Source organism: Calypte anna, chromosome 17 (genome assembly GCF_003957555.1).
Source record: "Calypte anna isolate BGI_N300 chromosome 17, bCalAnn1_v1.p, whole genome shotgun sequence".
Classification (NCBI taxonomy): Eukaryota; Metazoa; Chordata; class Aves; order Apodiformes; family Trochilidae; genus Calypte; species Calypte anna.
This window is the reverse complement of record NC_044262.1, coordinates 1,469,851-1,482,681: the sequence shown is the minus strand read 5'-3', so window position 1 is coordinate 1,482,681 and position 12,831 is coordinate 1,469,851. Positions and strand designations below refer to the sequence as shown.

Genomic DNA, 12,831 nt, shown 5'->3' with positions numbered 1-12,831 from the left:
ACTATGGCTAATTTTTAGCATTTGCCATATCATCACAAGGACAAAACCAGGGTAAAGACACAAGTGTCAGCTTTACCTGACTGCTAGAGCATGAGAAAAGCCTGGTGAGCTTTTCAAAATCATGTGTTTGCAGCTGCCTGACAAGACCTCTGGTTCATAGGAAGAGCAGAGTCTGAGCTGCTGGAAGTTGGGTGGATGCACTGTCCAGCCTGCCTGAGGAACTACCCATGTCCTCTGCTGTGTGCTCACCAGGGTAAGTGGTTTGTGACTGTAAATCATAAATCTTACTGGTCATAGGAAGTAGGGAGAGGAAGAAAAAACAAGATTAAAAAAAAAAAAAAGAAAAAGGAAAAAGAAAAGTTTATGGGGAGGGGGTTAAACCTTATGAAAAGATGACCCTGACCTGATCTTAAGTGTTTTCATAGTTAAAGATATTTGCTGAAGGGCCTGGAAACCCATCTGCACATCTCAGGGACTGCTGGTCTAATCTGTGGCAGCACCAGCTTCTTCTGCTTTCCCAAAGGTTACTGCAGAAATCATGGTGCAATAACAGCTTCAGCCCCAGCATACAAAAGAATGTGACTCCTCCAAAAGTGACTTCTGGAAGTCAAAATTGGCCATCAGGGCTCCCTGCAGACTGCACAGGGAGAAAGGAGGCACCTGTGGGGACTGCTCAGACTGCAGTCAGACCTGCAGGGCCCACGTTAGGCAATTACCTCTCCAGAGAAGAACAGTTGTGGTTTTCTTTTTTGCTGGATAACCTGGACTGGCACCAGCAGCTGCAGCCTGACACTATGGATGGTCAGGAGGGTGAAGAGATGTCCATGGCCATAAAACCTCTTGAAATGGGAAGTACTGGGCAGCTAAGGATCTGCTACTGCTGAGCAGGTTCAATGCAGAGTCCTTACAGCACCCTGCTCTCAACCATCCACAAAGGGATGGACCAGGGATACCAAAGCCTTGGTGTCTGAGGGCCCATCTATATTGAGATGGACCTATTGATGATCACCACCAACAGCACCTGGGGTGCAGGGATGCTAAGGAATAATTGTTATGTGTGCAATCATAAGCACTGGGTCAGTTCCCCTGGGCAGATGGGAGGTAAGATGAATAACTTGGTGCTGATGGCAGTGGAGGTATTTCATGCCCTACACCTTCTAACACGATCCTGCTCCATCTCCATGCTCCAGAGAACCTGCATGGGAGCTGTCAATATCCCACTAAGCCTTAACCCAGCTTAAAAGGGACAGTTCCCAATTTATTCCTGGCTATGTCTAAACCCAAAGCTGCTGTATTATAACTTAAAAACCTAACTGAACCTGAATTTGGTGAGGAAGCAGTGTGTGCTCCCTCTGCTGGCTGCAGACAAGCTGCTAAAAACCCCACCAAGCTAATGAGAGCTCATCCATCCTCATCATCAACCACCATGGACAGGCATGGGCAAAGAGGAACCATGCTGGCTCACAGCATTAAAATCACAATAAAGCACAAGGTTATACTCTGAAAGAAGCATGGAGTTCACAGGTAAAGAACTTCTCTGTATACTTTTAAAGCATCCAAAACCAGCACGCAGCAAGAACTTCTCTGAACTGTTTTACTGAAAGTTTGCACCGAATAACACTTAATTGCTCATTAAAACCTCCCCTTTGGATGGAGAGTGCAGACTGTAGTGTCCCTCCAGAGTGCAGATCCTAGTGACATGCAGTATGCCTTTTCCTGAGCTTCCTGAAATCAATATTTTATTGCCTGTGATTTAGCAGCAAGCTGCCAGTAATTTACATGATTTTAAAAATCAGTTTTAACTCACTGTCTGAAATAATTTCTCAGAAACTCCTAAGAAAGGTGCTTCTTCCCTAGCATGTATGTTAACTTATTATTTAGTAGGGGAGCCTAAAAATGCTGTGTATCACATTGTTACGTGCACTTTAGGTACCAGAACCTTCAGTGGAACAATAAAATAAAGTATCAAACCCCTGGAAGGAGATTCCAGCTCAGCCCTGGTCAGCACATGATCTGAGTCCTGCCATCTGGAATCCCCCAGATGGGAAGAACCACAGGAATGATGCCCTCTCCTGCAACCCTCATGCTTGCCACCAGCCCCTGTAAATGAGTTTGTAATGAAATAATAAATCTCCAGCAGGATACTCACTGATAGGTGCATGCAGAGCCACATGTTCCTGGTAGGGAGTGTAGTATTTGTACTGCTTGCCACAGAATTCACAGGTGTAATTGCCAGTTTCTGTAGAAATAAAACAAAGACAAAGATCAGAAAGGAGTCCAGCACTCTCTCACAACCACTTTTTACATAGAAGGTGGCAACATGAAAAAACCCAGTGTGTATCTCATGCCTTTGGAACTTCTCTGTCCTGTAATTCACACAGCTTTTACTCTCAACAAGGACAGTTAAAGCCAAACTCCAGAGTGACAGACCATGCAGAACAGAACAAGTACAGGAGTTTATCCCAAAGAAGTGTGTAAGTAAGGGTGCAGAACAAAGGAGAGAAGCCTTTTCTAAAGTCTGCATTACAGATGACACAGTTTTGTCTTCTGTTACTGACAGCCTGTGATGTGTGAACAACAGGAACAGTTAAACTAGGAAATAAGTTGCCAAGGTCAAGTCTTAATGTTAGAACTTTGATATTGAAACTGCAGATTTCTCCCACAGGAGGAGGTGCTTTCTGCAAGAACTGTGCTGATTCCTCCTTTGGGGATAGTGGTAGTAATGGTGTAGTGTAACAACACACTGACACCTCCTGCCCCTGCCAGCACTGGGAAGTACAGAACAGAACAGAACAGACAGCAAGCTGCATGCCAAAGGAAAATCCAGGGTTAATCAACTGTTTGCAAAACAGAGAATTCAGATAAATGCTTTGGCAAAGTCTGATCCTTTCTCAGCTTGACCCTGCTCTGTTTTATGAACCCATCACAAAGGCAAAGTGAAAGCAAGCACCTTTCTCTTAAGACCTTTAAGACACCTAAAGACCCTCTCCAAGCACTGCCAGCTTTTCTCTTAAACTTCTTTTTGCACAACCCTTGATCAGAAAATGATCACAGAGCTGGATTTCTTACAGCCAGGGCTGCTAGAATTTGGTTGGTTTTTTTTTTTAACCCATTTTTCAGCACCTTCAAGCTCCCAAGACCCCTGTGTAACACAGTGCTTTCCAGTTTTCCTAGAGGCACTCCAGCTAATGCCAGATGTGAAACCCTTGTGCTTTCTCTTTCACATTTGGAAGTGTGTAACAACTCATACTTGGCCCAATCTTCTGGAACGGCTCTGGCTCCTCCTCCTTCACTTCATCTGCTGCTATGACGGCCTGGTCATAGGGGTCTGCAAGAGAACAGAACCAGCAACAGAGCTGACAACACCCTCAGCTTTTCCTTCTACAGCTGCACGGGCACTGAGGGCTCCTGCACCTGTAATGACACATTGAGCTGGAACAAGATTTCAGGAGAAGAATTATAAACCAAATGACCCCTCTGTCTGACTTGTCCCTGCTTCTCCTCAGGTCCCCTAAGCAGATGTTATTCCCTTCCAGATCAGTAACATACCTTGCAGATAAATATTGTGTAAAAAACATACAGAGGAAGGCTAAACAAAGGCATTGCAAAGCTTGATACACATTTTCTGATCAGCTTCCAGTGCATGCCCAACCTCATGATGTTACTGCCTGAAAGGGGCCATGGTAATGCAGTGAGCAAGCAAGTCAGCTCACAAATACTGACCAGGGACTTTCTACCACCTAACAGTACAGCTAGCAACAAATCAGACCCCAACCCATTTTATAAAATAATTTAATTTATGCCTTGAACAGCTCACTAGATCACCAGAGACATGAACCACCAAAAGCCTCATCAATCGTATGTACCACAAAAGCCTGGTACCTACTAGGGCTGGGCATCAACCTACTGGCTGTACGTGTGAGGGGAGGGACAGAGGACACTGCTCTCCTGCTGCCATCTGTGACACAACTCCCTTGACTCTTACAAATGTAGAAATGGACCTGCTGTGCCTGAATTACTCAATGTTTGAAAAGGTTTGTGAAATAAAGCACATGAAGGATCTCTGCTTACCTGCCCGGTTTTCTGGGGCCCCTTCCACACTAAAAACTAACACAGAATAGAAGAAGGAAGGGAAGAAACAAAACAGAAATTAAATCCTCTTAAATGGCCTTGGTTTCCTCCTGCATTTCACGCACTGCTTCAGCACATTTCAGCCCCACAGAATAAACCAGGCTTGGTGCCCCAGTCCCTCCTCTTCCCAGCAGCATCCACACAGGAACTATTTGAGCATGCCCAGCCCTATTACACACAGATCCTCAAGGCCTTTGTTCCAACACTGACACAGCCCCACGGGAAGTTCAGATCCACGGCTGCCTCCCACTTGTGTTTGCTGAGACACAAGAAGTCCCTTGGAGGAACTGAGACAAACCTTGTCCTTGCAGGTCACAAGTGGAAGCCATTTCCAAACCCTGACAGAACCCTAGGCAGAGCTCCCTGCACCACAGCCCTGAAGACAGAAGCAGACACATCCATCCCACAGTGACTTTCATTTAGTTTTGGTCCCCCAGGACAGAAGGGACTGCAAGAGAACCTTGACTGTTCTCAGAACACATCCTACATGGTTCATTCAAAACCAGAGCATTTTTTGGACACAATTTATTGTGGAAAACAGCTCCTTTTCCCAAGACAGCCCAGTCACTCAAAACCTTCTGCTTCCTGAGCAGCCTCTTTCTAAAATTGCTAGGGCTCCCTCCCTGGCCAAGTGAGGAGCAAAACCAATGGCCCTGTAGTATCATACACCAGTGAGAGCCTGGAGTACCTCTGGGCTCTCAGCTGGGGAGCTTCAGGTGCCCAGTGAGCCAGGGGCAAGTGAAATCTTTTGTTGCTGAATGTTGTTGCTTCTGTTTCCCTCCATGTAGGAATGCTCCACAGCCCTTCTGCAGGAGGGTGTCTGCTTCTGTCTGTGTGTCACATCTACATCCACAGAGGAATATCTGGCTGGCAAGTTCCACTGACAACTGCCTCAGTTCACTACCACAAGGATTAACCAAAATGAACCAACATTTGGACACTCTGAAATGTGGTTTCTCACAGAGGAGAATGTTGGGAACAAATCCTGTGAAGTCAGAAACCAAAAGGCAACAAACTCGTGCCCAGCAATTAGCCAGACTGGCAATTTACCTTGAGGGACTCAAGCTCCAGCACATCTACCCTAACCCTGAACCTTAATACAGACAGAAGGACTGCAAGGTCCCAGCAGAGGGGTTATTTTGATGCACCCAAAGAGAACCAAGCACAGCAAACTTCTTGCAGCAGCACCCGTGGACTGCACCTCTGCTGCCAAAGGTGGGTGCCATGCTGTGCCATGTCCTGCACATCCTGCAGAACCACCCTGGCCCTTCCCTGGAACACACAGCAAAGGCTTCTCATTCGAGTCTGGGTGTCTTAACAGTACTCACCATCCACAGCATGTAGGTCTCTGTGTTCTTGAAAGCAGCTATAATATTTATATTTTTTCCCACAAATGTCACACGTGTACCTAAAATTGTCTGTTGGAAGAAGAAAACAGGCCATGTTAGAGATTCTGAGGTAACAGGCAAACACTCCAGAGGCTGCTGCTCCATCAGGCTCCCCCATGCAGTTACATTCACCCCACATTCTCCATCCACCTCCAAGGCTGTGTGCAGAAAACCCCTTCCTCCCCGTGGGATATAAGATGCTGAGCTGGGATTCCCTGTTCAGGAAGCTCTGCTCTCCAGTGCAGCCTCCAAAAGACCTCAGAGCCATGAAGAAGCAGAGCAGCAGAACCTGCTGAAAACTCCTTTGGAAGTCTGGGGCTACAGCAGCCAAGTGCTGGTCAGGATCTCAACAAAGTGGTGGAACCAAGCACAGAGCCAAGAGATGAGCTGTTAGAAGTAAAAGTCCTTAAGTTGCCAACTACACCAGGGACTGGATGTGTCTGCTGCTTCCTCATCACTGTGTCTGAGGTACTGTATGGGCATGTTGTAAAAAACAAACCCAGAGACAACCAACGATCCAAAGAAGACAGGACAGAGCTCAATGAACACGAGGACTGATAAAGAGTTCAGTTTCATCTCTGTTTGCATCCTAGACCCCTCCCCTCATCCCAGCACCAGCAGACCCCCTCCTCCACAGTCCTGTGGGGAAGCCAAGACAGATGCAAAAATTCTGAGATTCTTGCTGATTAAGATTGCTTGAGATTCTTATTAATTAATTTTGGTCTCACTGAAAACAACAAAGTCTTTGGCTCAGCTGTTGTGTCACTGCAACCTGCAGTAGCCAACCACTTGGAAACAAAGCAGAACACATCAGCTCCTGTAGCCACAAAGGATCCTGAAATTGTTGTATTTTCCTTCACAACAGGAACAAGAGTCAGCACCCCTGGCTCCCCAGATGAGCTGCCATTCAGTGAGCTCCCCTGCAGCAGTTCAGTTGCTTGTATTCCTGTATCCATGTGATTAGAATAAAGTTAAAGCCTTGTTTTGACTTCTGCACTGCATTCAAACACACCAGAGTATGCACATTAAGTAAGCTTTTTTTTTTTTAACTTCTCAATAATTTTATTTTTAAAATAAATAAATATTTCAAGCTACTATGCAGTGGTACACTCTAATTGCTCACTTGGGTTCACTACTGCAGTCCATCAGCACATGGGGCTTCAACACTAAATGAAGAATCATTTTCCACCCCTTTATTCTGCTTGGCAGAATGACAGTAGAAGCTATGGTGATCTATAAGAGAAAAATGCCAAAGATAAAAGGTGTTAAACAGCTGGGCACTGGAACTTTACTTTTGCTATCAAAAAATATTTGTATCTTAATCAGAGCACAGCAATGGTAGGATAGATCTAAGGCATTTCAAAAAGCCCAGGCTGGATAAGGGAGACAGAGCCCAGGCATATATACCATGAGGAAAAGGATTTCCTGCTTCAGGCAGAAAAGGGCTCAAGGAAGAGGAGGAGGAGGAGAAGCAAAACAGGACTGCAAGAACATTCAAGTGATAAAAGCACTTTTAACTACATTTCATTATACAATCTTATGCAGTCTCCTTCTGTGGTCACACACCAGCACTGAGGGTTTCAGTCTGCCCTGGATCCATTTTGACAACAAAGAGAATCTAAGGATTGCTAGTGAGTGTCTGTATATTTGTTGCAAAAAACCACAGCCAATTATTAGCAGAGAAAATTCATAATATGGCATCAGGAATCAGTCTCACATGGCTAGGCAAGAAATCAACCTCCTTCTGGAGGTGTCATGAGCCATGTGTTAGATGAACTAAAGACTTATTTTTTAAAGGAGTACCAAATGCCAAACACTTTCAATACCTCCATTTGGAGGAAAGAAAAGTATTATGGCCTTAGTTTGGCAGGAAAGTGCTCAATAAATTGTTAGAAAAGAATACAATTAAATGTTAAAGGTAAGCCATCAGACAGACTCCAACAGGCACAGGTGGTTGTAGTCTTTGTAACTTAGGAAAGGTTGAGGGGATCTCAGTGTCAGCAGTGGTGACCTGGGAATGGTCACTGCCCTCCCTGGGCTGTGCCAGGAAAATGAAAACATGATAAAAAAACCCTCCCAAGAGAAGAGGGTTGTGCTTGTCTTGCTAGGGGTCCCTTTTCCAGAAGGAAGAATGATCTTCAAAGATTACAGTGAAACAACTTGTTTGGAGAAGCAAGCATTTCTTCCAGCTGGTATTGGTACTTATCTCTTCCTCAAGTCTTTAAGAGAGGTAACAGCCAGCAAATGGTGCCAAGTCTCAGAGACAAGGAGGTTCACTCAGAATTCAGAAACTCTCAGGAGGCTGCCAATGTGTAGCTAAGTTTTACTCTCTCTGAAACAGGGTCACTCTTCCAGGGCTGCACCCTGGTGCCAGACACCTTCCTCTTGCCCCAATAAAGCTGTTTCTGCTGCCAGACATCACTGTCACTGCTGCTCCCAGCAGAAACAGCTTTTTTAGCAAGATGCTCACAGAGCAGAACCAGCCTGGATGCTGCCACTCTTCCTGCTCTGGGTTATAACCGCTCCACCAAGGTAGATTCCAGCTGGGGCACCACAGACAGTATGTATTGCTACACAGCTTTCTATGGGATGAATAAAAGGGACTGGGAGTGCTCAGGTTTCCTGAAAAGGCCATAGTGAAGCCCCCACCCCAAACCCCCTGAAGGGACAGCACCATACATGGCCAAACTAATGCTGGGTAAGAAAGTGCAATCAGATTCAAGCTCTCTCCTATCACCAGGGAGGTATCAACATAGTGCAGCTTCACCAAAATGCAGAAACATCAACAGGCACTATTAGGATTTAAGGAAAAATCCAGGGTAAGAGCCTAATTAGCCCACTAATACAAAGGTTCAGTGCTTATTGGTATTCAGGCAACAGCCCTGCAGAACACAGCCCTGCTGCAAGGTGAGCAGTCCCCCTGTGACACTGCTGCCAAGCCTCCAGTTTCAAAACACTTAAAAGAACATTTAAACCCAAACTCCAGATTCCACCTGCACACTCCTGAGTCTTTCCTAGGGAAGCAAGGATTCTAGACAGAGGTCTAAGAAGTAATAGCCTTCTATCTTTCAATCAGCCCACATTTAATCTCGTGAAACACACACACACCAAATACAGCCTCACGTTTGGCTGGGGAAAAAGTGGCAGCTGTGTGACAGAGCAGCTCCTGGGACAGAAGGACTGACACACTGAGAGGGTGAACCAGCTGATTTTTCAATGACCCCAAGAAAGAACTTTATGGGATCTGAAAGCATCTTGACCATTTACAAGTGCACCTCCAGTAAAGGCAGGGAATGGACTCCTCCTTTCTGCTGCTCCCAGTGCTGCTCCTGTTCTGGTTCCTGTCCTGCAGTCTGTGTGCAGCCACCACTCTGCTGCTGAAATCCTCTGCCTCAGGGACAATCAGCCAGGTCATCTTTCTCCCCAGATGCAACATTAAGTATGCTAAGATGTTTTTGTTGTGTTACTTTGAATATTCAGCAGAGAAGAAAGCCCAGATTTCAGCTTGGAGGGCAGAGAAAATACAACCACCAGTGGCAGGGGAGAGGCTTCTTTTTCCCCAGGGCACCTGGCCCACAGCCTCTGGATTTTGCTCTGGAAGCCCAGGAAGGGAATGACAGCAATCAGGAATTTGATGAAAGGTCAAGACTTCTGTATCACAAACTAAACCTAGAGATCACTTTAACCCACCCTTAACAGCTTACTGCCTGCACACCTCCAGCTACTCCTCACTCAAACTGTTCTTGCAGGGTTCACACCTGTGTTTTACAGCCAAGCAGAGTTGCCAACAGAATTAAGAGCTGGCAGAGCTCAACTTAAAGGCAAAACTCCTTGAAAAGGGAGCAGGACTGAGCCCAAAGTCAGCAGCAACCCTGTAAGAGGATTAAAGTATCTAGAGTTACATTAGTAAGGATTAAATAATAATAAAACCCAGAAATTTGGAAAGGATGGAAACCCTCACACACAAAGGTACAAGCCAGCTCCTAAATGGAAGTTAGGAAAAAAAAACCTTTCCCTGTGGGCAAACTATTCCAGGGTCACTCATTTCATGATCATTTACTTCCTTCCCACAACCATTTGGCCTTTCTCAGGAAAACAGGAGACATCTAGCATGGTGCTTCCTGTGCTTCTCAGAAGGGGGTCCTCAGCCTGCAAACTACCATGCCAAGAAAAAGTTAATTCCAAACCCTCACACAGAGGGGCCAAATCCATTGAAATTCCCCAAAAGTGGTGAAATACATGAGCTCACCTTCAAGCTGTCAAGGGGCTAGCTGACAGGTAAGGAGCCACAGGTCTGTATTTGCTTTCTGACTGAAGCATTTCAGAGCTTATCCCCAGCTCCTGTTGCAGATGGATTCAGGAGCTACAGGACTGATTTCACCTTACAGCATTTTTTAATCTGCTTTCAAGCACATGGCCAGTGAATTCTATGAATTCTGTGATACTTTATCCAACCTATGCATCAGCACAATGGAGGTTTAAATGGAGACCAACCAGGGCTGTATGTAATCCCTCCAGGTCTGGAAATCTAATGACAGAGTAGTAGGAAATCCCATCCAGAGGGGAATATCCTGAATTAATTTCTGAAAGACAGATCCTTCTTCATAACAGATATAATGTAATTCTTTTCAAAACATTTTGGGGGAGAAGATGCTTTGCAACTCAGTGGATGTTGGGAGAGAAAACACTTCGCAGGCCTTGTCAGGATATTACACATCAATGAACTTCCTTCTCCCACAGTTAAAAGTATGTTAAAATTGAATCCAAACAGACAGCAATTATCAATTTCATGTGAAAACACTATGGTGTTTAGTGATTATCCCCACAGCCAGCATTGTGAACCAGGATATTCAGACTCCACTACAAAATTCAGACAGAGCAGACAATGCAATTAACACCAGCAGATCTAGTTTCATACTTTTCCATTTTGGTGTCACTTCACAGCAATATTGGATTCCTTTTTATTCAGATTGTAACTACATGTGAGATAAAGAACGTTGAGAAGAGAGATTCAGTTTAACAATGAACAGCCTCAACCTTGCATAATTAAAAAAGGTAGGTGTACTTGTGCATCCCTAACTTGTTGCTGCAGTAAGATTTATCATTTGTATCAATAAGGATGCTGAATTTTTGCCTTTCCCATTCAGCCCACACCGGGGAGTTCTGCAGAACACACAGTAAAGGCTGTTCTATTGGAACCTCCTTTTGGAATCAAAATGGTTTGGCTGGGAACAGACACTACTTATCTACTGGAGCACTGGGGCTTTCATCAAGGAAAAGGAAGCTTCATCTTCACCTCTTCCTATTCCTTCCTTCCTTCCTTCCTTCCTTCCTTCCTTCCTTCCTTCCTTCCTTCCATTTCCAGCTGATAATTCAATGAGAGTATCACTGCTTAGTTTCCAAAGTGGAAAGGAAAAGTGATAGTTAATGACTGAGCAGCACTGAAGAAGGAATCCTGGCTCCATAAAACTTCATAAAATAGAACAAAATTTAAGAGTAAGGATGCAGAACTTTTGTCTCTTTCATCAGCCAAGATAATCAAGAATGCTGAAGTTTAGGTTGAAAGGAAAAGGTCTTAAGAAGGTAATACTTGTACTGCTCTGCCTTTCCTGTTGGGAATATCCCTAGAAGTAAAAATACTGAGGACTTAAATACTTAAAATTCTTAAAGTGAGGGCTCTTTTGTTTGGTTTTGTGTGTTTGTTCGTTTGTTTTGGGGGTATTCAGTCAGTTTCAGTGTTGCTGAAATGCCAACAAGCAGACAAAGGTTCAGGTTGAGATTAGAATTTGGAATAATTAATGGCACTGCTGCTTGTACACCTTTGCTGTTGTTGAGTTTCAACCCATGCCAGAAGACAGAAAGCATATTTCTTCTTAATAAAGGTGGAGGGATGTATTTCTATCCTCAATAAAGCTCTCCTGGCATTTTCAGGACAAACTGATGGATGATCAGAACAGTCTGGGATTACTAAAGTTCTTATCCTTGTTATTAGAATGAATATATTTTCCCCTCAATATTGCTGCCTAGGAACTCTTTAAGAAATCTGTTGCAAAAGATGACCATCCAGATTCTGTAAACATGGCCAGTATCTGGAAAATGGGCAGAAATGTTGTTTTTACTGGTGTATTAGTAATTCTTTGCCTCAGATCACGTGAAGAGCACGGATTTATAGACAACTTCAAAGCCTCCTTTTCTAAAACCTTAGATTAAAACCACTCACACAGCAACTGGTCCTCTCCAGAGCTGTGGAACTGCAGGATTTGCACAAATTACCTCTTCCACCCCACCTCAAATGTAATGTGTGAAGTCAGAACCAGCAAAGAAAGGCAATGGGAAATTATCTCCCATGTTACAGAAAACCTGGGAATCTGCAGTGATAAATCCCTCTCCCATCCCAGTCCTGTAAGGTACTCAGGGAATGAGGAGTGTGATGGTGCAATGGGCAGCACTGCACCTTGCCAAAAAAAGTCTTCTTCCAGCCCCAGAGCTGCTTCTGAGAAAGGCAACAACTGCAGCACTGAACACATGCCTTAAGGTCAACATTTTTTGGCACCAGAGATCCCAGAACTAAATTCTGAGTTATTTCCTTAATGTCCTCCTCCAGCAATGAAATTTATCACTCTTGGTCTCAGCCCACTGGTCATTTAAAACTGAAGATGAATATATTCATCTCCTTGTTAAGCAACCAGGAATCTAAAAAGACTTTACCTACTTAAAATGCAAACATATTAGACAAATAAAATCCATTTTTATAGCTCTCCCCACAGACTGAGAGAATTATTAAATAAGCACATTGGAAAAATTAATCCCTAAGTTGCAAGTGACTAACCATTCACTCTGGCATCTGGAGGTGGCTGTGCACACACACAGCATTTGTGTTAGGTTTTTATCTGCAAGTTTTACCAAATACAGCAGTGGAACTTCTCATTGTTTGCTCTGTTAATGCCCCCAAAAGTAAAAGGAAATAAAACGTTAAAATTTACCTTCAGGAAACATTAAGGTTACAAAATGGAAACTTTAAAATTAATTGAGAAACAGAAGATGCTAAATGTTCTTCCCTAATGCCAGTAAATCACTTATCTTCCCACCACTAGTCAGAACATTAAAATCATGCTCTCTAAGTGTAAAATCTGGGCTGGAAACCATGCTTTTGAGTATATTAATTTCATGGTTTAAATTCACAACCCTCTAAATGTTTTTACACATGCAAGGCATTAGCACTGTGCCTCCACAGTTAACGTTTGCAAGGCAGATTCCAGCCCACATCCTTGCTTCTAACCTTTCACTGCTTTTTCAAATAAATTCCCTCTTA

The 12,831-nt window shown here is 44.1% G+C and overlaps 1 protein-coding gene across 8 annotated transcripts in view; it reads right to left on the bottom strand.

The window, feature by feature from the left end:
* ZNF618 (zinc finger protein 618) overlaps positions 1 to 12,831 on the bottom strand; it is a 122,974-nt gene that overhangs the window by 29,395 nt on the left and 80,748 nt on the right. For 7 of the 8 annotated variants that reach the window (XM_030461113.1, XM_030461117.1, XM_030461120.1 and 4 more), the window contains 4 exons: positions 5,460 to 5,549; positions 4,072 to 4,107; positions 3,251 to 3,328; positions 2,150 to 2,239 (listed from right to left, as the gene is read on the bottom strand). In XM_030461113.1, the coding sequence (XP_030316973.1) occupies positions 2,150 to 2,239; positions 3,251 to 3,328; positions 4,072 to 4,107; positions 5,460 to 5,549 (294 nt within the window). The remainder of the gene's footprint in view (positions 1 to 2,149; positions 2,240 to 3,250; positions 3,329 to 4,071; positions 4,108 to 5,459; positions 5,550 to 12,831) is intronic. The other variant, XM_030461115.1, reaches the window with a different exon arrangement.